The sequence below is a fragment of the Nicotiana sylvestris genome, chromosome 6 (genome assembly GCF_000393655.2).
Source record: "Nicotiana sylvestris chromosome 6, ASM39365v2, whole genome shotgun sequence".
Taxonomy (NCBI): Eukaryota; Viridiplantae; Streptophyta; class Magnoliopsida; order Solanales; family Solanaceae; genus Nicotiana; species Nicotiana sylvestris.
The window spans coordinates 199872003-199894283 of record NC_091062.1 but is presented as its reverse complement, the minus strand read 5'-3'; the positions used below and the strand labels follow the sequence as shown (position 1 = coordinate 199894283).

Sequence of the window (22281 nt, the reverse complement as noted above, 5' to 3'; positions counted from 1 at the left end):
TATGATACTAAATTGGTAATTTATTAATAATTCATATGTCAATTTAACAATATTAAGTAATAGATAATACAATTAGATAACCAAGGGTTATCTCTTCCTAATAAAAGGCTTATCTCTTTATACTTTTGATGAATTCAAAATTATAATTTAGTAAAAAAAATTATATTATTTAAATTTTCAATAAAATATAAAATGAGAAAACTAATCAAATATTATAGTAGAAAAAAATGTACAAAAAGAGGTGGATAAAGATAATTTTATAATATTTATATTTTGAATTAATTAATAAACAAAAAATAAATAAATAAAGTCAAGAAAATTATTGATAAACTTAGACAATTGAAGAATTTTAAACAATATAACATAAGTATAAAAATATATGTTTTCACAATAAATATATATATATATATGTTCTACTAGAAGAGAAGTAGTATCAAAATATTAAACCAACTGACAAATTAATAAAAAAAATTACATTAGTAAATGTATAGTACTAAGTACTTGCTAATTTAATACAAAATACACAAGGAATAAATAATCTATTTGATTACTAAAATGCTTTGTATCCTTTGATTTTGTATAGATTTTATTATATTTATATACACTACATTAAATAACAAAATAGTAACTAATATTTATTAAAATAATATGATATATTAGATCATAATTTTATAAGTTTAATATTTCGTCAAATTATCGGCACATCGCGTGGATTCTAATACTAACACTAACACCAGTTATTAGAATAGTAGCCTACACTTTGTAGTACAATTTGAACTCAAACCACAAAACCACATTTTCTTTAGACTATTGTAACAACATAGCTATTTAATTCCGTTGTATTCCATACCAAAGCTTATTTCTTAAAATTTATATCATCCAAAAAGAAACATGGTATCCTCGTCAACAAAACCACATTATGGTACCAACTCTTTGTAGCAATATCAATTATGAATCTTGTTGATTGATTTTAGCTGTGTTAGGACATCTTTTTTTCTTTTCAAATCTTTTTATTTTACACTGTCAAAGGCAAAAAATAGTCGTTCTATTAGACCTTTGATTAATCTCCTCTCAGAAATTAGCAACACCAAGAGAGCACAGCAGATTTAGCAGATACTTGCACTAGAGAGAAGAATCAAAGGAATGGAAGAGACTACAAAAGGCAAAATTTGAGGCAACAAGTCCAATCCCTTTCGAAACAGGAGATGTGTTCTCATTGCTGTGGAGGGACATTTACAAAACAATCAAAAGCCTGAAGTCAAAAACCACAAGGCATCTCATGGCCATGCATGAGACACAAGGTTGCCAAACTATAAATAAAACGATTCAAAGCACAACCTCACAGCATGAGATTTCTCTGTATGACGAACATCCCCAGTAGTCCTCATCGTGATCTTTAAGCTGCTTCTATATCTGCAATGGAACAAAAATGAAAAACTGTAACAACGAAGAGAATAGTAGTATCTTTAGAAATATTTCATTAAACTTAGTCAATACATACATTTACAAGGTGTAAAGACAGGGAGATGATTGGCCCACGTTCTGTTTGATTCTATCAGCCCAAGAGACCGAGGTTTGAATACTATACAGCCGCTGTTCCCAGTGGCTATGCATTAGGATTTGACGGATGATCATCTTTCCAACCCTTTGTAAGCAAATCATAATTGATTGATGCAAGCTGGGAGAGATTCTGTTGGAAGAAAGTGAAAAAAAAATAGTGGTATCATTTATTAGGACTAATTCATGAGCCGAATGGCTTTTTACATCAATTCTTGTTGAGTACCAGACAAAGTATCACATGTAATTAAAGAGAAGTAAAATTTGGTCAATCAAAGCAGAGAGTATATTGTTAGAACAAATGAGGGAACAAAGTCACAGGTTGCTGAATGCCAGGAGTTGTTTACTAGTCAAACAAGCTTAGTAATCTCAGCGGAGATACCGTATAAGGTACACGGGCTCGGACGAATCCAGTAGCTTTCAATTAGACCCTATGTTTGTATTAGGACATCCATTAATATGTATAAATATTTAATTGCGAACCCAATTACTAAAACGAGCTATGGGTTTGGTGGAAAGTTCAGAACGCATTAATCTCAAATCTTGGCTCCGTCTCTGAGTAATCTCCTGATCATAAGCAACAAACCGCAGCATAAAGGTAGAAGAAAAGATCAAAGAAGATCCAGATAACATTAAAACAGTATGTCATCCTCTTAAAGCGATTTAAGAATGCATCCAACAGCTGCAGTAAGCCATAGCCTGTCAATTTTCATGTATTCCCTCTTCCAAAAAAACACCCAGCCATCAAAAAGCAGCCCATCATGAATGGAGTGTTGTTACACAAGAAATTACCTTAAATGAGAAGTTATTGAAAGGATAGTTGACAGAAGAGCCTGACTCATATTCTGCAATACCAGCATACTCATCACCCTACACATTATTGCAACTAAGTTACACCTATTTAATGAAAAATCAACAGAGTCCACCAAATAAATTAATTTAACTAAATGAAGGGGTAACACACCAGTCCCTTTTTTTTTTTGGGGGGGGGGGGGGGGCTGTTATCAACATACCGGTTCATCTTGGCGATTATCTAGACAGCTGCTACTGCCACTAACACTACCATCATCGCTAGAATCCTCATACTCACTGGCTGCATACACATGTTCATCTGAAGGATTCCAAGAGAAGCGACTTGTGAAGTAACTAGTATCCAGTGCACCTTCTGATTCAGGCACAAACGCAGCCTGAGAAGTACATGCATAGATTCTACACTAATTAGTAGAACTAATATGATCGACCACCTGCTAGCTGCTAATACATCAACAACAACAATAATACAACTACACCTCAATCCAAAACTAGGCGGAGTTAGTATGCTTCAATTCAAAACTAGGTGGGGTTGGCTATGATTTTCATGGCCCTTTCGGCACTAGGGCCCATTTGCTAGTACAGATACAGTTAAATGAAGACAAATCACTTCTATGAATAATCACAGTCAAACCTTCTGTCTAGCCAGTGTGTCCCAGTTAATATCTCTAAAATATGGATGCTGCTTCACCTGCATGAAAAAGAATCATAGTCATTCTAGATTTATTCTCGAGATTTCAAATGGACAGAATGTAACAAGGGTCAATATCAAAGTTAGATGGAAAAAAGAACATCACCTCTGATGCTCCGCTGGCCCCAAGCCTCAGATTAGGATCTTCTGTTAGTAACCTGAAATTTACCATGATAGCAGCTTTCACAAGTTGAGAGACAGAAACAAACTAGTTCTATAATAGATAAGTTACAAAGAGAAGAATGCTAAGCTTATAATTACTAAAGCCTGATGATGCTAATCTTAGAAGCTGCACCTGAAAATTACAGAATAAACTCTCCATCAATTATAGGTTCAAAACCCAGCCTGTTCTCATTTTTGGCAGAATAGATTACTCCAAATGTATATTTATCACCATTATCCTTTTCATAGTAAGATTCTTCTTCTGTTCCAGGGTCATGATTGTTGACCGATTTCAGAGTATTTATAGACAATCTTCTCATAAATAATCCCCGACTATGCTTTTGTCAAAAGTCGACCAAATTCTAATGATCCACGCCCTCTCTCAAGTCGACAAAACTATTTCCTCATAATTCACACACGCCACACAACATAGAGCTTACATTTGCATGTCCTTATCCCGGAAGTTAAAATGAGAACTGACTACAAGATGAAGGCTCTTGGGAAAAGAACTTTGTCAACTCAAAACTAAGAAGACGAAAATGGGATATTAAAACAATAAACAGAATGATTCTCTTACTGATCAATCAGATCTTGTGCTTCAGCGCTCATTTCATCAGGAACCCCTGGCCAAGGTATCTTACGATTGAGAATATTATCGAATATTTTCTGCAAATGACAAAAAGTAAAAAGAGAAAGAGCAATACATCAGAAGTGCTTCATAAAACAGTAACCTCATCAATATAGTACATCACAGGAGAGAAAATGCTCAGAGTACGTTATCAGAAAAAAAACAAAATCTCACATAGTACGTTATCAAGAAAGGAAATTGCTCACAGAGTATGTTATCAAAAAAAGAACTGCTCACAGAATTTCTACTGTAAGCGATAAAAGCATAAAGGTATCAGAATTGCAAATACTAAACTATGTATATCAAGTGTTACATACATTTTTGACAAAGATATCAAGTGTTACATATAGGATGCAAACGGGCAGGGAGAAGCTGTGTGGGTCAAGCCTCAACTGGCTAAAAGTTTAACCCCCCCCCCCAAAATCAAAACCCTCCCCTGCTCCTATTAGCATTTTTTCAAGTTTTCCCTTCCCTGCCCGGCCCTACCCTGTTTATACTTTCTTTCATTTTATCGATTTGTTTCACTTTGCATATTCTCTTTTTCTTTCAGCTAGTTTCCTTCCTGTGTTGTTCATTTGACCAATACTGTTGAACGACATTGATACCTTGACAGATGGTCACTTTCTGTAGATTGCTACTATTTAGATTGAACCATGTAGTCAGACCATCTTATTTTCAGTTAGATTGATTCAATGTCAAAATTTGCAAGCCGCAGTGGATAAGTTCTTGAAAAGCTATGTCTAACTTCAGTATCTAGATAAAATGTACTTCAGCAGCCTTTTTTAATTAATGCCAAGTTTTAGACCCATAACTAACCATAGGTCCAATATTATCAGCATGTTCTCAGTCCGTATTATTTGAAAACGATGTATAAAATCCATAAGGTATACTTAGACCAAAAGAGCAACCACGTCAAAGTAAAGCTTTTATTATTATTATTATTATTATTATTATTATTATTATTATTATTATTATTATTATTATTATTATAATAATAACATCAACTAAATGAATTATGAAACTAGACTAATTATACTGAGGCCAATCGGGCATCTTGGCTGCCTAGAGCAATTGCAGAACCAGCATCTTCCAAGTTTAAAACCAGTGCATCTCGCACAGAATCTTAGCTGGTCCTGTGACCCGTCCTACCCTACTACGGATTTTCAAAACTAAATTTTAACCTCCCTGCCCTGTTAAAGTCTTGCCCTTCCCTGCCCCGCTAAGGTCTTGCCCTGCATCATTGCCATTCCTAGTTACATACATCGAACTGCTCGACATCAGATAAAAGAGCTAAAATGTCTTGACCATTTCTTTTTTCTTTTTCGAACTTCCATCGAAATACAAGATTTGAGTCAATATCTTTTCCTTGATTCCTCCTAAACTGCATTGACTTAAACGCACCATAATATAAAGCATGAGCAACATTAGGGGCTTTTTTCTTTTATCTTTTATATATAAACTAATCCAAGGCTAAATGGGTAGTGCAGTACTACTCCTTCAGACCCAAGGGTTAACAAACTAGATGGAAGAATAAGGAATAAAGATACAAATAAGAAGACAACATATTAACCTGAGGATGCTCTGCATTAAAAGGAGGAACACCGACAATCAACTCAAAGAGAATAACACCCACAGACCACCAATCAGCTGTGAAACCTGAAAAGAATTATGTAGCCTAAGAACTAAATAGCAAACAGAAAGGCGGAAAAAAAAAAAGAATGCTGTCAAATCCAATTGTTTTATAAGAATGCCAGGTTAGACATATATTCAAACTTCTAACACGAGACTATTTCGACAAAGGTTCAATGTCCGGTTTCCATAAAAAGCAATAATTTGGAAGAAACTTCAAACCTGTCCTGCTGTCCACTAACTCATCCTCGTTACTCTCCAAGAAATTTAACCTCTATGGCATGCATAAGTGCATAGTACCATATCTACTTTCTTTTACAAGGTAAATAATTTTATTGATGTGAGAAAAGCTCTTGTATACAAGCAGTCTACCAAAAAGTAGAGCTTGTACAAAAATATGGTCCTCTCCAGAACACACCCAATCTTCTATACAATCAGGGTTCTCATGGTGCACCAAAATTAACAACAAACAAAAGAAAAGACTATTATGCAAATGTACAAAGTCATTCTTATCCTTTCAAAACACTCTCCACTTCTCTCCTTCCATAGTACACACATGAGGGCTAGAGGGACCAAAAGTCTCATGCCCTATATCGTCTCTACCATCTTCTAGAGGCCCAACTATGTAGTACAATATCCAATTTTAGTAATCAATCAAACCCAAGTTACTTGGATCAATTATATATCTGTATCTGCTCTAATCATGTAAATGCATCCAATACTAAGTAATTTGTCTATTGAGACAAATTAAGGGTTCTTTAGAACCAGAGATTATGAAACCATGCCTATCTCCAGCATACAAGTTTCTAATCAATACAGAAAGAAACATACTACTGACAAAAATCAAATGTAATGTAGATGTAACAACAATTAAGCGTTAACACAACACTCAACCTACTGCAATCCTTCTTTACCGGGACTTGGGACTTGTGAAGAAAAGGGACAAGGGACTTAATTCGACAACATTATCAAGTTGATAACTTAAAATGATTGCATATCTGCCATGTTCGGGGATAATCAGTTATTCATTGTCAAAGAAGACAGACTGAAAAAACATAGATACAAACCATGCCCTGTTCCCAGAAGGATCTCTGGCGCCAAATAGTCTGGTGTACCTACTGCAGAACGTTTGTTCCGCCTCTCCTGCTGATGCTCAGATGCAGATAGGTGAGATTCATCATCTTCCATCATGGATGTCCCACTGACTGCTGGACCAGACAAGTCATCTGTGCTATTGATAAGACCAACTTTAGAAAGCCCAAAGTCTGTCAACTGGAAAAAGTTACACCAATTAAAACTAACTCATCAGCGTGAAACTAATGTCATTTAAAGCATAAAGCACAAACAAATAGGTCATCGACATGTTTACCACTGCGAGCTTTAACAACACCCTAATAATCTATGTTACAAGGACTCTTCAAAATGTCGTCGGTGCGTGTCGGATCCTTCAAAAATAATGCATTTTGGAGGATCCGACACTGGTACGGCAACATTTTTGGATAGTCCGAGCAACATAGCTAATAATGCTAGAAAAGAGCTTCAACAGCATGTGGAGAAATCAAGGGATACAATAAGAGTAATTTTATCCCATGATGAGCTGCTTGGGATTGAGGCATAGTTGTTTTTCTATGAGCTTGCTATACAACGGCAATTAACAATGTGCAACATGATTTGACAAATTTGCTTTTTTTTTGACAAGCTGCACTTCTGTCATTATGTCAATAGGAACCATGAGAAACACTTCTATGATTTACACTTACGGAGGAACACATTAGCATCAGCATACCGATCATAAGCCCCAAGAAAAATAAGCAAACAAATAATGGAACAAAAATAAGGATACAGGTAGGCACATAGCAATGGCGGAATGATTTGTAAACCCCTAACAGGGGCCTCAAGGAACATCTTGACTTAAACACTAGATGTCCATCTAATTTCTCTATTGCAGTATTTTTCAAAACTATTTTACATTAAACTGTTGACCTTTTTGTGCAAATATAAACTCTTTATGTCGTAGTGCAAGGTTTCCTTTGGTATCTGGATCACTGTTGTAATCATCTCAGAATTGCAGTTAGATTTATTTGAATAAATAGCTATGTTTACTGCAACAAAATTATCTGAACCTGCATTGGTGTACTGAAGCTCTAGCATTTCTCTACCTTGCTGAAACTATTATCCAAATAAAAAGTTAAGCTTTTCCTTTTTTCATTTTTTTACTCCCTTTCTCCCATTTTATGTGAAACACTTTCCTTTTTTTACTCTGTCTTCCTTGATTTAGAAACAACTTATTTTAAGCTTCCCATTTTACCCTTAATGAAATGATTTATAGCCAAAGAAATATTCATGGCATGTTTTAGACCACAAGTTTCAAAAAAGAATTCTATCTTTCTTAACCTCAATGCCCAATCAATCACCATCACATAAATTGGGACGGAAGAGCTAATATTTTGGCCTCCATTTGCTCAATATGGACGTCAAAATCAGTATTGTCAAAGGCGCGCTTAAGCCCTAAAGCGAGGCTCAAAACAAGTTGAGCGCTTCGCCTCGCTTTGTGGGCACTTCAGTCACATCAAGGCTCTAAAGCCATACTTTTCCTTGCCAATGAGTGTAATCCTGAAAAGGAGACACTAAACAATTGATATTTCACTTTATCATAATTATTTTCAATTTTTTTGTCCATATATTTATTATTCATGCTTATAATTATTGGTCTTGGACTACATAAACATATTTTTACTTTTTCTTCAGTTGCACCTTTTTTCATTAAAGTCCACGCTTTAATTGCACTTTGCGCTTAAAGCCCCAACGGACCTTAGAGCTTTTTTGCGCTTTTCGTCTTTGATAACACTGATCAAAATGCCAAACTAATGAGGGTGCTTTTAGTTCTCACAAAAAGAACCAATGATGGTGCTTCTAAAAAATTTTGGCCTTCATTTTCTCATATGTGGTCAAAATATGAACATGGTTACAATCCCGGCCTAAGTCCACTCTTGAAATTTCATAATTAAACAAAGGATTACAAATCACGTCCATGGCTAAGAAAGCTGATGCTGACAACTTGGATTTCAGGCATCTAGTTACTGATATAGGGTAAGAGCAAACCAGGTGGATTGGGAAAAAAAACCACCAAATTTTACCTATTAAGCTTTATATCTAAGCCTGATAGATGAAATATGACCACCTAAGACAAGGAATATGATAATACATATAATTTTATGAAGAAACGTTTGTTTCAGGTGCAAGTTTTACCTTGATATGACCATCATGTGCAATCAACAAATTGTCAGGCTTCAGATCCCGATGAACCACATGCAGAGAGTGCAAGTATTCCAAGGCAAGCACCTGGGCACCTCAGAACTTCAGATTTAGGTGTTTCACCATAGTGTGGAAAACTTTTGAGAGCAAGACAGAGACCTAGATACTCACAACTTCAGCTATATAAACACGAGCGACATCTTCATCTAAGCAGCCTAGATTTCTCAGCAATGAATATAGGTCCCCACCATTCAAGTACTCCATCACAAGGTACAAGTTTTCACGGCAAGTAAATGAATAGAAGAAGCGAACCTAATGCGTAATACAATCAGTAAAAAAGGTATTAATCATTTCTTTAGTAAAATGCTTTGCCACTACAGCATGCTCACCACAAAGGGATTTCGAACTGATATTAAGATATCACGTTCTGCCAAAATACTCTCAACGGCATTCTTGCGTATCATATCTGCCTTCTTCAGGACCTGCAACTAAACTTGTAAGTTGGAGTGCCACAAAGAAATATGCTATAGCATACCCAGGATTAGAACTTTACCCATTAGGATAATGGCAACAATAAGTTCTTCCCAATAATGAACAAAGTTTGAAAATTCGATAATTATGAGCCAAAGCATGTTTATTCATAAGAAATACAGTAGAAAGAATGAGGGAACCACGCCTGTCAGAGTAATCAAATCTCCGTTTCTTGACCTGATAGAATCAAGCAGAAAGCTGGCCAATCATCTCCATGTCTTTTTACCTACTTTGCATAAGTGTGTCTCTGACAAAATATATTGCCTAAAGATGCCACTATTCTGTTGATGGTTTCAAATATTCCTTTTTGTTTCCTTGCAGATATGGAAGCAGCTTAAAGACCATGATCGTGACTACTGGGGATGTGTTTTCATCATACAGAGAAATTTCATGCAGCGAGGATGTGCTTTAAATCATTTTATTTAGTCTGACAACCTTGAATTTCTTTTTGTTCGTGTGCACGGCCATGAGATGTCTTGACGTTTTTGACTTCAGGCTTTTCATTGTTTTGCAATTGTCCCTCCACAGCAATGAGAAGTGAGAACACATTTTTAAAAGGGATTTGACTTGTCACCGCAAATTCTGTGGTTTACGCTCTCTACCATCCCCTTAATACTAGTGAGGAAAGTGAAGTGGTTTGTTCCAAAAAGAATGACACCTTGAATTTATATGAAAGCCCTTAATGGCATACTGTTGTAGCCATAGAAGCGTCACGGCATATACATCTTTTTTACAACCGAGAAATCCCCAAGAGTCAGTGGTGCATGGTTCGAAACTCGGCGAACATGGGCCTGCCCCTCTACGCTTCTCCATTTAAATACTAGGCTTTTGTCTGTGACATGGTTCAAACTTGTGACGTGCGCGGTGCGCCTAACCCGCATATCATGTGTTGCACTCTTATCACTAGACCAAGGTCCCAAAGGCCTAGGGCCAAATGTCATGTTATGTCTAAGATTACAAGTTTTAAAAGTACTTTAGTGCAGTTTTTGCCTTATAATACAAGTTCTAGAAGTACTTTGGTAGTTTGGTATATGTCAAAAGTCTTTCTTTGTTAGACTCTGTGCCTAGTTAACACCCCATATAAAAAATGAAACCAAGGAGTACTTTTTTGGCTCGTAAAATGTCATTAAATGTAATTCTTAATTGTACAGTGTACACAATCTTTTGTAAAGGGGAAAAAGTACTCCCAACCCTGGTAATACTCACACTGTGTTTTTTAGTTCTCCATAAGGCCACATATTAGTGCCTCTATTAGAACTAAAGTGAACCTCATAAAAATACAAGGCATGTTATCTTTAACCAACATGGATTCGAGGAGAAAAGGTAGCATATCCCCCTCCTTTATGAATTTTACTCTTGGTATAAACAAGTTAGACATTAATGTCTAACCCTCTGCCAGCTCATGTTAGACATCGAGTAAAGATGTATTACTACTTGTTCTGTCAAATCAAACAATCAGTTAGCAGACTTACAAAATCATTTCTAGGACCTAGCTGATCATACATACACAAGCTAGGTGGAAAAAATATCTACACTCCAACTTGAGGAAAAGCATAACTGGAGTATACCTTATCCAAAAGAAAGAGCACTAAAGAATGTATATATCGCAAGAAGCTATTATATATATATATGACAAAACCCCACACTCAAACCTTCCTTCCCAGGATCCGCCAGTGACCGTTTCCACATTTGTTCCCTTGACCGTTGGTGACTCGAACCAAGGTGGAAGGTGGTCCTTTTTTCTTATTTAATAAGGCGGAGGATGGTCCTTATCACTAGGCTATCCCTCTAATGTCAAATTCTTATATTGAAAAAAAAATGGATCCCGGACTCCCCCCCCCCCCACACACACACACACACACAAAAAAAACAAAAAAAATCTCTATGTATTTAGGTGATTAGGAGAGTTAGAGGAATGTGATATATTCTTCTTTGTTTAGGATTCTTTTACACACTTTTTGATCCCCAATAGCTTAAGGGAATAATCAAGTTGTGCATTATACAAGCTCCTCATCTTCTCTCTACAGGAGGAACAGCAGAATGGTTTGGTTTTTCACTTGGTATCAGACACCAGAAACATCCATGAAGTAGATGATGTCATCAGAGAAACCAACAGACATGACAAAAGAAGCATATACCATGAAAAATAAAACTGGGAAACCTACAGTTAGAAAGGGAGGAATCCTAATCCTCCCTTTGTGAACACACAGAGACATCCTTTCAGAGAGGTACATGTAATACACATGTAGATATCGAAAATAGTAAATTTATAACAAGACAATTTTTCCATTAATCACCAGAAGCAATAGGAGATGGAGGTTTCATAAGATCCTTTAGTTGTTTATTTTTTATAAGTAATGCTATTGTAACACAATCCTTATATATAAACTCCCACAAATTTCACATATATGTGTTTGCTAGAGATGAGACATGCACAGAAACAGATGATAAAGACATGGGATAAGACGCTATCCCTTACGGACAGATATTGTTTTTGGTTTTCCTTTGGCCTGGGACCAGGATTGCGGAAGGGGGTTCCACGTGTGCTTGATCACAGGTCACGCAAAAAATCACTTCAAAAAGGAAATACTGAATGATTCAAGAAATGTTGATCAATAAAACACAAGCAGCAAATCACTATAGTACCTTAATTGCAAAGAGATCCCCAGTTGTTCTCTTTTTCGCCAAGAAAACCCGACCAAATGCCCCGCGACTAATTGGTTTGATAATCTCAAAGTCATCAATAGACGTACGATCTTTAGAATGAATTGGGCTGGTTCTCAAGCTACGTACAACATCATCTTCCAAGGGAGCATCTTCATCAATAACAGTGCTCGTTAGATCAACTTTGTCATCATCGACCAGCTCACATAGTTGCAAATACTTCTCCCTGGATAGTTGTGAACTCAAGATAAAGACAAACTTCTTCAAAGATGGAGTAGAAGGAAAAAAGAAGAAGAAAAAGGATGGCAAGATTCCTTTGTTTTCTCTCCGAGGCCCCTCTCCATTTAATGGTTCTTACTATTTATCATTTTCTTTTGAGAGTACAAGTAGTATATGGATAAAACACAAGAAAGGTCAAATTACCGAATCAGCTTTTCAATGCGAGTTCCAAATGTTTCCACAGTAAGCGCATCCAACTTTCTGCGCTCAGTCACAACTTTTAAATCTTCAAGGCAAGAAAGCAAATAAGGCAAAGAGCGATCATCATCTATAGGCGTATTTGCCACACATCGAGCAATATCGGCAAGTTCATTCATCTGCAAAATTAGAAAAGTAACATGAAGCTGTCAATAAAATCCTCCAGGCGAATAAACAAAAGAGAAGAAGAAAGACGCATTGTAAAAGAAGTCGATACCAGTTATGCTGCACCTATTGAAGTCAACAGTTAGGCAATTTATCACCCGTAGAATTAAAACCATCGACGACAATAATTAAATGTAAATGATGTATGCTCAAGTTGTATATTCACAATGTGAAACAGAAAGCCACCAGAGAACACTAACCTTTTCACCTTTTGGAAATTCACCCATAAAACAGATTTTTTTGGTATTAACCTCTTTAAATTTAAACCATTGTACGAAATCCTCTATCGTTAGCTTTTAAAAAAAGTGGGGAGCTCCGTGAGCAAAATGGGCATCGGAAAGGGGAGGAAGAGAATAGCCAGGTGAAGGAAAAGCACAACGTCAGAGATTATTGCTTTGTATCTCCGTCTCCATTGCTCGGACAGTGAAAATTCGTGTATGGAGAAGGAATGAACTAGCATTTCTTTTGACTTATGCACCTTAGCAGAGTAGGAAAATGAAAGCATTTTTTATCCCCAAACCAGAATACATTTCTTTTGATATTTATTTGGGCACAAATATCCAATCCGCCAGAATCTCAGTCAATGAGGTAATACTATAAATTATCAGATATTCTTATTAGTATTCGCGCTGCTAGCATGTAGAGTCTCCTATAACTGACCAACCGGTGAAAGGATGATCGAACCCATCAAAAGCCGGCAGCAAGCCCAGCACGATTAAGCAGACTGCTAACTTGTTCATTTTAATTGTTGTTTTTTTCTCTATTCTTGTTTCTTTTTCCCCTTTCATCTTCCTTTTATGCTCTCATCCAGAGCAGCATGGGAAGGAGTGTGTGTTTTAGCCCAGAACTGTTAGCCAAAGTGCTTTTTTGTTCGTGTTTCTCTCTTTATTTTCTTTTCTATTTTACTTTCTTTTTCTCCCTTTCATCTCTCTCTATTGTAAAGATCCATATAGGTGATATCTACTGGTTGGGTATAGGTTTAGACGTGTTATAGAAACTTTTATTATTATTATTACTATTATATATAAAACTTCCTTTTCACTTTTGCTCTGATTTTATTTTGGTATGATGATAATAGGAATTGAGCTTAAAGAAAGAAGTGAGGGTTCATATAGCCGACCCTAACTTGTTTGGGACTGAGGCGTAGTTGTTGTTGCATTTCTCTCTATTGTCTCATCCAGCGAAGCATGGGAGGGCAAGAATAAGAATATGACTAATGTTTGAGGGGATAGGAGGTGGAGGAAAAGGAGAAGAAGAAAAACTAGCAGCAGCAAAATCATTTCGGGCCAAGGTTTTGATGCGCGAGAGGAAAAGAAAAAAGGGGGAAAAAGGATTTGACAACTCCGTTAATGGACCTAACAGAAAAGCTGCAACTTCTAGAAACGTCAATGGAGAGGATGCCACCAAAAACAGTTTCATGCAAAAATTGCCAAAATGATGAACAATTTCGTGGCCGCTGGATCAATTTACATTATAACCTATAAGGATATCAACTTTCCACAAGAAGCACCACGACTGCATCAAGAGAAGAGCACAAAATTGAAATTTTCAGGCTAGATAACAATTTCTAAGACAGGACCAGAGAAAATACATGCAAGTGCATGCAGACTCTGCTGGCAGCAATAGAATTCTTATAGTCGTATCGCCGACAACTAAGCAGCAAACATACTGAAGAATCATAGTAGTGTCTACCTGAGGAAGATCATCATGCTCAGAGAAACAACCTTTTCCTGTCAATAGCAGGTCGATTGGGCTGGTCTTTGGTGTCAGTAATGGGGACCTAGGTGTCATGCTGCCAGCAGATGATGTTGTCATTCCTTGATCAGACTTGGGTCCAAACCGGGTTTTACACGACATAGAAGGTAAACCTTTAAGTTCATCCATGAAAACAGAGTTATCCAGTTCAGGAAGACAGTCAAGCATATCCTCTGAACCTCTGCGAGACCAGTCACTAAGCTTTGGAGAAAGAAGTTCAGATTCCTCAGTTACACTAGAGTTTGATACTTTTGCACCGTCTGGGCTTCCAACAGCATGCTGAATGTCCTTCTGTGCAAATGACTCCATGAGCTTCTCAAGAGTATCTGCAACCCTTATCAAGCGTTCATTAAGACTTAGACCCTTTTGATCACAACGATCGGCAATTGCACAAATTCTGGAGTGGTCTTCTACATGTAATGTGGGGACCTCCTCCTCACAAATACGACATATTATTGAACTCTCATCAGAAACACCTGGTTGATCACCCCAGTAACCCCAGGAAACTTTACGGTGGTGTTTGGAAGGAACTGAGGAGTGTGCATGTGAATCCCTAGCAGAAGAAAGATCAGGATGCTTAACAGTAGCTAGATCATCAGAAGGGCCTCTTTTATCCAGCAATAGCTTCGTAGATTCAATATTGCTATCAATGTTCTCCTCTTTGATTGGAGAAGCTTCTTTGGGACTTTTTCCTGCTGGAGTTGGAAATTTCTTCCAAGATGCCATTCGATTCCTACTGCCTGGAGAATCCAATTTTTTTGCAGTTTCAGCTTCTGAGGTCTGAAAGTTACCTGGCTGTACAGCTTGATCTCTCTTCCATTCAGAGCCATGTTGTTCCTGACTGTAAGATTTTTTTGTAGGAGGCAACTTTGGGAACTTCAGAGGACCAGAAATCTTTCCATCTCTTCGTTTCTCTACAGGCTGCAATGATTGACGAAGCTGAAATAGAGATTCATCCTCAGCAAATCCACTTTCCTTGTGAAACTGAAGCAATCTTGTGCACCTTGTAAGTATAAACAGCATTCTAGTGTGCAGCTGCTTTAGTGTACCCATGGGGAGTTCCTGGCGTCTATCATCAAGTTCCTGAACGATGCCCTCACACTGAAGCCAAAACTCCCCAGGAGATGTCATTGCACATCTCCGAGCCAAAACCAGCAAATCTTCAATAGTTTCCTGCCATTCTGGATGAGTTTCGGCATTTTTTTCTAGAACTCCAACCAGATCTGCTGCGAAAACACGCAAATCAGTATCGACTTCCTCCTTTGCTTTGTCAAACTTTGCCCTGATCATTGTTAAAACCTCCTGTTGAAATTGCAATATACTGATCAACATTTGAAAAAGTATGCTGATCATTTACAAACTTCAAGAACCTTGCAAAACGGTTGAATTACCTCCAAGTTGTTTAATCCTCGAGGTTTCCAGAATGGAAAAGGCCGTACACCTTTGGAATTTAGTTCATGCGAAAAACTTTTTATATCTGCAGGAAACCTTTTCCTAGGAGCACTAGTTACCCGGAGTAAAGCTTGAAAGCGTGGTGATTCAGACTCCTTTGGGTTGTCACATTCATAAGATGCCTAGAAAGTACATATTACATTAGAATAAGAATAACACAATAGCAAAAAAAGAATCAATTAATGCAACAGGTTAGTCCTCTTTACCTTCAATTCTGGAGTAACATCTGAGCTCCTCAGACCTCCAGAATAGCCCCAAGATGAACTGAACTGGCCTGCATAAGGATCAAAACATAAGAAACTAGAGCATAACTTTAACCTCAAGCAACTACGTGAACTTCCTATCCCAGAACATATTACTAATTCAGTGACTTTTCAGCGGTCATATGAATAGCTTTCTTTTTTAAGTCGAACAAAAGAAAAGGAAGAACACTTGTTGGCCAGATTACAACACAAAACGTTGCATGTAGTAAGAACAAAGCCATTCATACAATTCCTAGACTGCTTACTGCAATGGACGAGACCTAGCTCTTACTGGACTTCAGTTGTTAAAATGCCTAATGATCAATTTATATCTCTGTCCATATATGCACCTAACGTCTAATCCTTAGTCGGATAGAGGTAATAAACATTCAAGCAGCCAAGAAAGGGAGCCCAGAGGCATACGGTACAACTGGTTAAAGTAGTGAAGAAGAACTACTTCCATGATACTGTATGGACCAGAAACATGGGATTACCAGACTTGTCAAGCAAACAAAACAAAAGAAAGAAAGAAACAAACAAACAAACATCGGAAACCAGCCATGTTTATCCTTTATCGGACTAATGCCAATTTCCTATCAGACTCGCAAACTAGTGCATTTTTATCTGAAACTATAGGAAACAAATGTAACTTTGCCTCTGACTTTTACGAACTTTATAAATAAAGCCTGCTAATAGGATTCGGTCTGCCGCAAGGCGAAAGGATAGTCCTTGGGAGCCTAAGAGATTCCTTTTTTAGTAGTCGATGGAGCCTACTTAAGACAATAAAATCATAGCAGAATCTTTTAGCATTGCTTAATCATGAAAATGGAAAAATCCAATACTTCCAGCTTCTTTAGGAATCACAGAAGACTAGGAAAAACACCAAATATGGATGAACATGCTTGTGGATGATAATTTAAAGAGGCTAAAAGGGAAATTTATCTAGTATCACTGCTCGGCCAAAGTTTCACTACTAACTATGTCATACATCTTTGATTGTGTTATCCTTTTATGGGGCCAATTGAGATCTCCAGGGCTAACTGTTCTGTTTCCTTATTTTTATATGCATATTTTTTAAATAAACATTATTACGCTAAATTTCTAGAACTATCAGTACAGGTGCATTTGGTTCTTTATTTCCTTTTTTCTAGAAAACTTGGAAAAAAGTGCCAAAATAGAAGCCAAAAGAATTTCATATGCATCAGTCTTTAACTCTGCCGTACAGTTTTGTAGGTGTTGATCATTATATGGTGGCACAGGGGTGGTGCACCATGTTATTAGCCAATTAGAATGTCAAGGATGTGGGCAGGACAGCTATGTCAACCGCACAGTTTGGGTGAATATCAGCAACGAGACACGCATGGGAGAGCCCAGTGCTGCACATGAAAGTGACAGCATAGGGCAAGGTGGCACGCATGGGCATGTAGCACCTCGACCAAGTACCAACAAGGGCAGAGCAGCCTGAGCGATAAACCATGACATGGCTTTGATGGTGCACAGCAAACCAACCCATCCACTTCATCTTAGACACTTATTGTAATAGCTTAGGACAATGAGGATCATCCCTGGAGGAATAGATCTTGCCATACCCCATTCTTAATTTTTCTTTGTGAACCAGAAAGAAACAGGGCCAACTAAGAAACCTGTTATGTTTTCTAGTAGAAATCAAAAGTATCAATGCTTTTGTATTAGCAGCCCTCAAAAGTTAGGTTGTAGTATCAGACTTAATTATCAGCAAATTCTTAATTCCTCCATATTTTGCCTTCAACATCTAAGCCACTAAGAAAAGTTGCAAGATGAGAAACACTGCAACCGCCATCTGCTCCCTGTCCCTGAAGAAAACCCACCCAAAAGAAAAACCGCTGGCCCTCCGCCTGTCACTATCATCTAACATATCAACGGATTCACAGAAAGCACTTCAACAGAACTGTGACCGAGGACAATGTGGAATTCTATACTGTTAGATAGTTATGTGTAAATAGTCTTAGTCCCATATATAGTAGGAATAGAATATGTCCTAGTCCCATATGTAGTAGGAGTAGAATATGTCCTAGACCCATATGTAGTAGGAGTAGAATATGTATTATATATAAGGCTCATAGCATCATTGTTAATAGATAGATTTTTCTCCCATACATTCTCACATGGTATCGGAGCTTCAGTGAGAAAATTATCGTTGTGCGTCATTCCAGCGACATCCGGGAAGAAAGATCTCATCGCCGTGCAATTTTCCGGCAACTTCGTCTTATTCCTAGGGTTCATCACTGCTACAGTGGTATTGTGCATATACCAGTACCACCATCAGATCCGAAACCCTTGTGCGACCAAACCCTAAAAAGTTTAGTCCCATCGGAATAGAAAAGTCAGTCACCGTGCGTCTTTCCGGTTGACGACTCAAGATTGATTTGTGTTATCTCCTCATCGGTAAGTATTGTAGGAAAACCAACACTACCATCTTGTTCGGAAAATTCAGGCGACAAACCCCAGTCAATCGCTCCAGCAGAAAGCCAGAACTAGGGTTCCGACGAGCTACAGTAATTTTTCCGCCAGAACTAGTAGGAATAGAATATTTCCTAGTCTCATATGTAGTAGGAGTAGAATATGTCCTAGTCTCATATGTAGTAGGAGTAGAATATGTCCTAGTCTCATATGTATTATGTATAGGGCTCATAGTATCATTGTTAATAGATAGATTTTTCTCGTGCGTCCACACATATACCAAAACCATTTTTTCCCCGCAAACCAAAATGTTCCATCTTTCTTCCATTTGACTCCAATTGAACATTTACTCATTTGGAAGATAGCAGCACAACCCTCTGCATAACTAGATATTTCATTCAAAAGTAAAACCTTCTGAGAATTACATTAAGCCCTAGCTTCTACCTCCTAGTCAAATAGTGTATAGTTCAATTTGACTAGAAACTTACTATTCTAACAATCAAGATCACCATGAAAACCCATGTACTGCATGATTCAGTTTCCTAACCTAGTAAATCACACCGTCAAAGGCATCCATCTTAGAGTTCGAGTGTTGGATCACCGTATGCCAAGAATCAACTGATTTGGAACTAAGATCCTTGTATGTTCAAATACACAAGTTGAAAGTTGTATCAGAGTTTCTAGTTACATCAGCATTTGCTACTTTTCTACTTCCCTTGTGTGATAATAGGATTAGCCTTTCAAACACAACAACAAGTATTCACATTTTAAGCCAGTGGATGTGAAGTACCACACCATTCACCAACCTTTACGTGCTTTGTATAGATATATACATATGTATGTGTAATTCATTGTAATTCATGTAGCTTTTGTAATAGCAAAGACAAGGACTTTACCTGCTTCAGAAGATGATTCACCATTCTGCAGCCTTGATGGGCCAGGTACACGTGGACTTTGCTCCCTGGAATGACCACTCTCAGAGGACATACTATCTGAATTTCTCACATTATCCGCGGAACCCATCACTGACTTCTTCTCAACACTCTTCTTACCCGAGATAGAACTCGACGGGCCCGCTACATTCTTTGACAGATTGCTAGCACCCAGTGAATTCCCCTTATCTCTACTAGCATACCCAAAAAAGCTCTCCTGTGGCAACGGCCCAGATCGAGTCTTTATCTTATTTAATCCCAACGATGATGCCACAATCGGCGACACTGATACAGACGTAGGCCCCACTTCCTTAGCCGGATTCTTAGTGGAAGTCGGACTCGGGCTCGGACTTTCTTTACCTTTAACATCTTTTTTCTTAGTAGCAAATGTTGAAATGGAAGATGGGGTAATAGGAGAGTTAGAAGTAGAAGTAGAAGTGGACTTAGACTTCTTCTTGTCGGATCGGATCGGGGAATTGGACCCAAGGGATCGTGGACTGTTGTTGGAGGATCCATCTGGGCTTGATGGGTCGGATTTCTTAGATGAGAAAAATCGACCTTTGAATACCATAGCTAGGGTTTAGTGATTACTGATTAATCGATTACTTGTTATTTCTTGTTGAAGTGAATTACAGCCCCAGCTGTAGAAGCATGAGGGGCTGTGAAGTTGGACTAGAACATGAGAATGGAGATTTGACTATTCTGATGCACAAGAGTTTGGACTGAGGGAAGACTCTGCAGTTTCGAGTTTACTACTGTTTTTCTCTGCAGAATCGGAAATGGTGACGGTAGACTTTTTGAGACAGATTGAGAAAGTAGTGGGGGCTGAAATGGAACAACCAGGAAAAGAAAAGACTTGACTGTCTTCCATTTCTTTATTTATATGAAGTTTTCGAGTTTCAAATCTCAAATTACTCCTGCAACAAATATATATATTAACAAAAATTAAAAGATGAAAAACAAAATACACGTCCATCTTTCTCTTTTTTCAAATAAACTCTAAACCATTTAGATTTTCGTTAAAAAAGCTAAATTTAAGTATAAAGCACTTTTTATCGAGATGAAAAATGTATAGGAGTATTTATTATGCTATCATAATCTTTGATACTTAAAAGATTAAATCAATACTTTTACAATCAAATTAGAGAAAATAGACATATCCTTAATCTTTTTACATAATATATCCTCAATCTTTTAAATGTTATGCTATCATAATCTTTGATACTTAAAAGATTAAATCGATACTTTTACAATCAAATTAGAGAAAATAGACATATCCTTAATCTTTTTACATAATATATCCTCAATCTTTTAAATGTTCTTTTGATTAATACAAATAAGAAAAATTAATGGTAATAGATTCAAAAGGGTTAATGCATCTACCGGCGTGGTTCCGGAAATAATTTATTAATTTTTTAATAAATATTTTAAGGTTACATAAGAAAATATTATGAAACACATTATAATAATTAATGGCATGTAATATAGTTGATGGTTTGCAGTAAAACAAATCTTTTTCCCTCCCTAAAATGACAAAGAGCAACTAAGAAAGTTTGTGGACCAAAAATAAAATAATTAGAAAAATTTAAATATGTATTTGGTTGCCCCACGTAAAGGTATAGTAAAAACTTGTAGCTTTTCCTTTAATGGCTTTGCTTTCTCCACTTTTTCATCACATTCGCCAACAACTTTACAATAGCTTTGACCTAGTGTAGTATTTAGGTCCAAAACCTCACAATTAGGCGAACAAGCAGATTTAACTAGTATTGAATTAAATTCGAGTCAAAATAATTTATTGGAGTCTTTGTTAGATTATTGTTTAATAATTTCACAAGGAATTCACTTGTCAAACATCAATTGCGTGTATATATTCAAAATATTGTAATAGAATACAGCTGTATAGATTTCCTGGTGAATTTACGGGACTTATGGAGATTAAGCGGACACAAATATCAAATTATAATTTGAGTTATTGGAATTACTTTAAAATTTTAAACTTCCAGATAACATGTTTCTTTTTATTTATATTTTTATTATATCTGTAACAATCCAACTCCTTTGATTTAGTACTTGTATTTTATTTTGTGGTCAATATTAAATAATACTAAACATATCATGTGATATGTCTTGTTTGAGCATATTATTTAACAAAATTCTTACTACCACTTTATGTTTCACCGCAAATTTGAATAAGTCTTATCCTTCTACATTTTCACCCAAAACAACTCTTTCTTTAATCTTTGTTTCTAGTTATTGCATTATCTATTACTTAATAATGTTATATTCATGTAATTTTTTATTAGCTTACCAATTGACTTGATATCTTGCTTATTTCCCTTTTGATAAACATATATAAATATAAATTTTTTAATTCCTAAAAGCTAATTTATTTTTGTACTTTTATCCTCTTAATTACTTGGAACTTTTTTTTCATTTAAATCTTTCAATAATATTTTTGAGTATTATTTAATTTCCTTATACTTAATTAATTCAAAGTATAAATATTCTCATACTATCTCTATTTTCCTCTTTATACATCCTCTTCCCTAATATGAATTTTTATTTAGTTTTTTACATTAATATTTTACCAATAAACAAAATATATAATATCACATTTTATTTTAAGTTATAACTTTGAATTAGTTTAAAATATTAATAGATAAGTTTTTTCTTATTATATTTTAAATCTATTAAATTTTCTTATAATTATTTTTTGTATCACGTGTAATTAAATTTTCTTTCTCTTTTAACGTTAGGATACAAATTAGACATTAATTTTCGTTCATAAAATTACCCACATGAGATTTTTATTTTGTATTTCCTTAGTTTTAATTTGTTATCCAATTTTTAGTTTTTTTTTATCTAGTAAAATTTTAATTTTGTAGTCCTATC

The 22281-nt window shown here is 36.3% G+C and overlaps 1 protein-coding gene across 1 annotated transcript; it reads right to left on the bottom strand.

Annotated features, from left to right (window-relative positions):
* Positions 1-1168: 1168 nt before the first annotated feature.
* On the bottom strand, positions 1169-20246 carry LOC104228091 (probable serine/threonine protein kinase IREH1). The gene is made up of 18 exons (XM_009780492.2): positions 19354-20246; positions 15983-16050; positions 15716-15898; positions 14262-15626; positions 12351-12523; positions 11910-12153; positions 9122-9214; positions 8904-9044; positions 8727-8819; positions 6545-6749; positions 5419-5504; positions 3798-3886; positions 3165-3216; positions 3002-3058; positions 2571-2744; positions 2350-2427; positions 1502-1690; positions 1169-1413 (listed from the first exon to the last, which is right to left on the bottom strand). The coding sequence occupies exons 1-17, from the start codon at positions 19958-19960 to the stop codon at positions 1607-1609; spliced, it is 3792 nt and encodes a 1263-aa protein (XP_009778794.1). The 5' UTR covers positions 19961-20246; the 3' UTR covers positions 1169-1413; positions 1502-1606.
* Positions 20247-22281: the final 2035 nt, after the last annotated feature.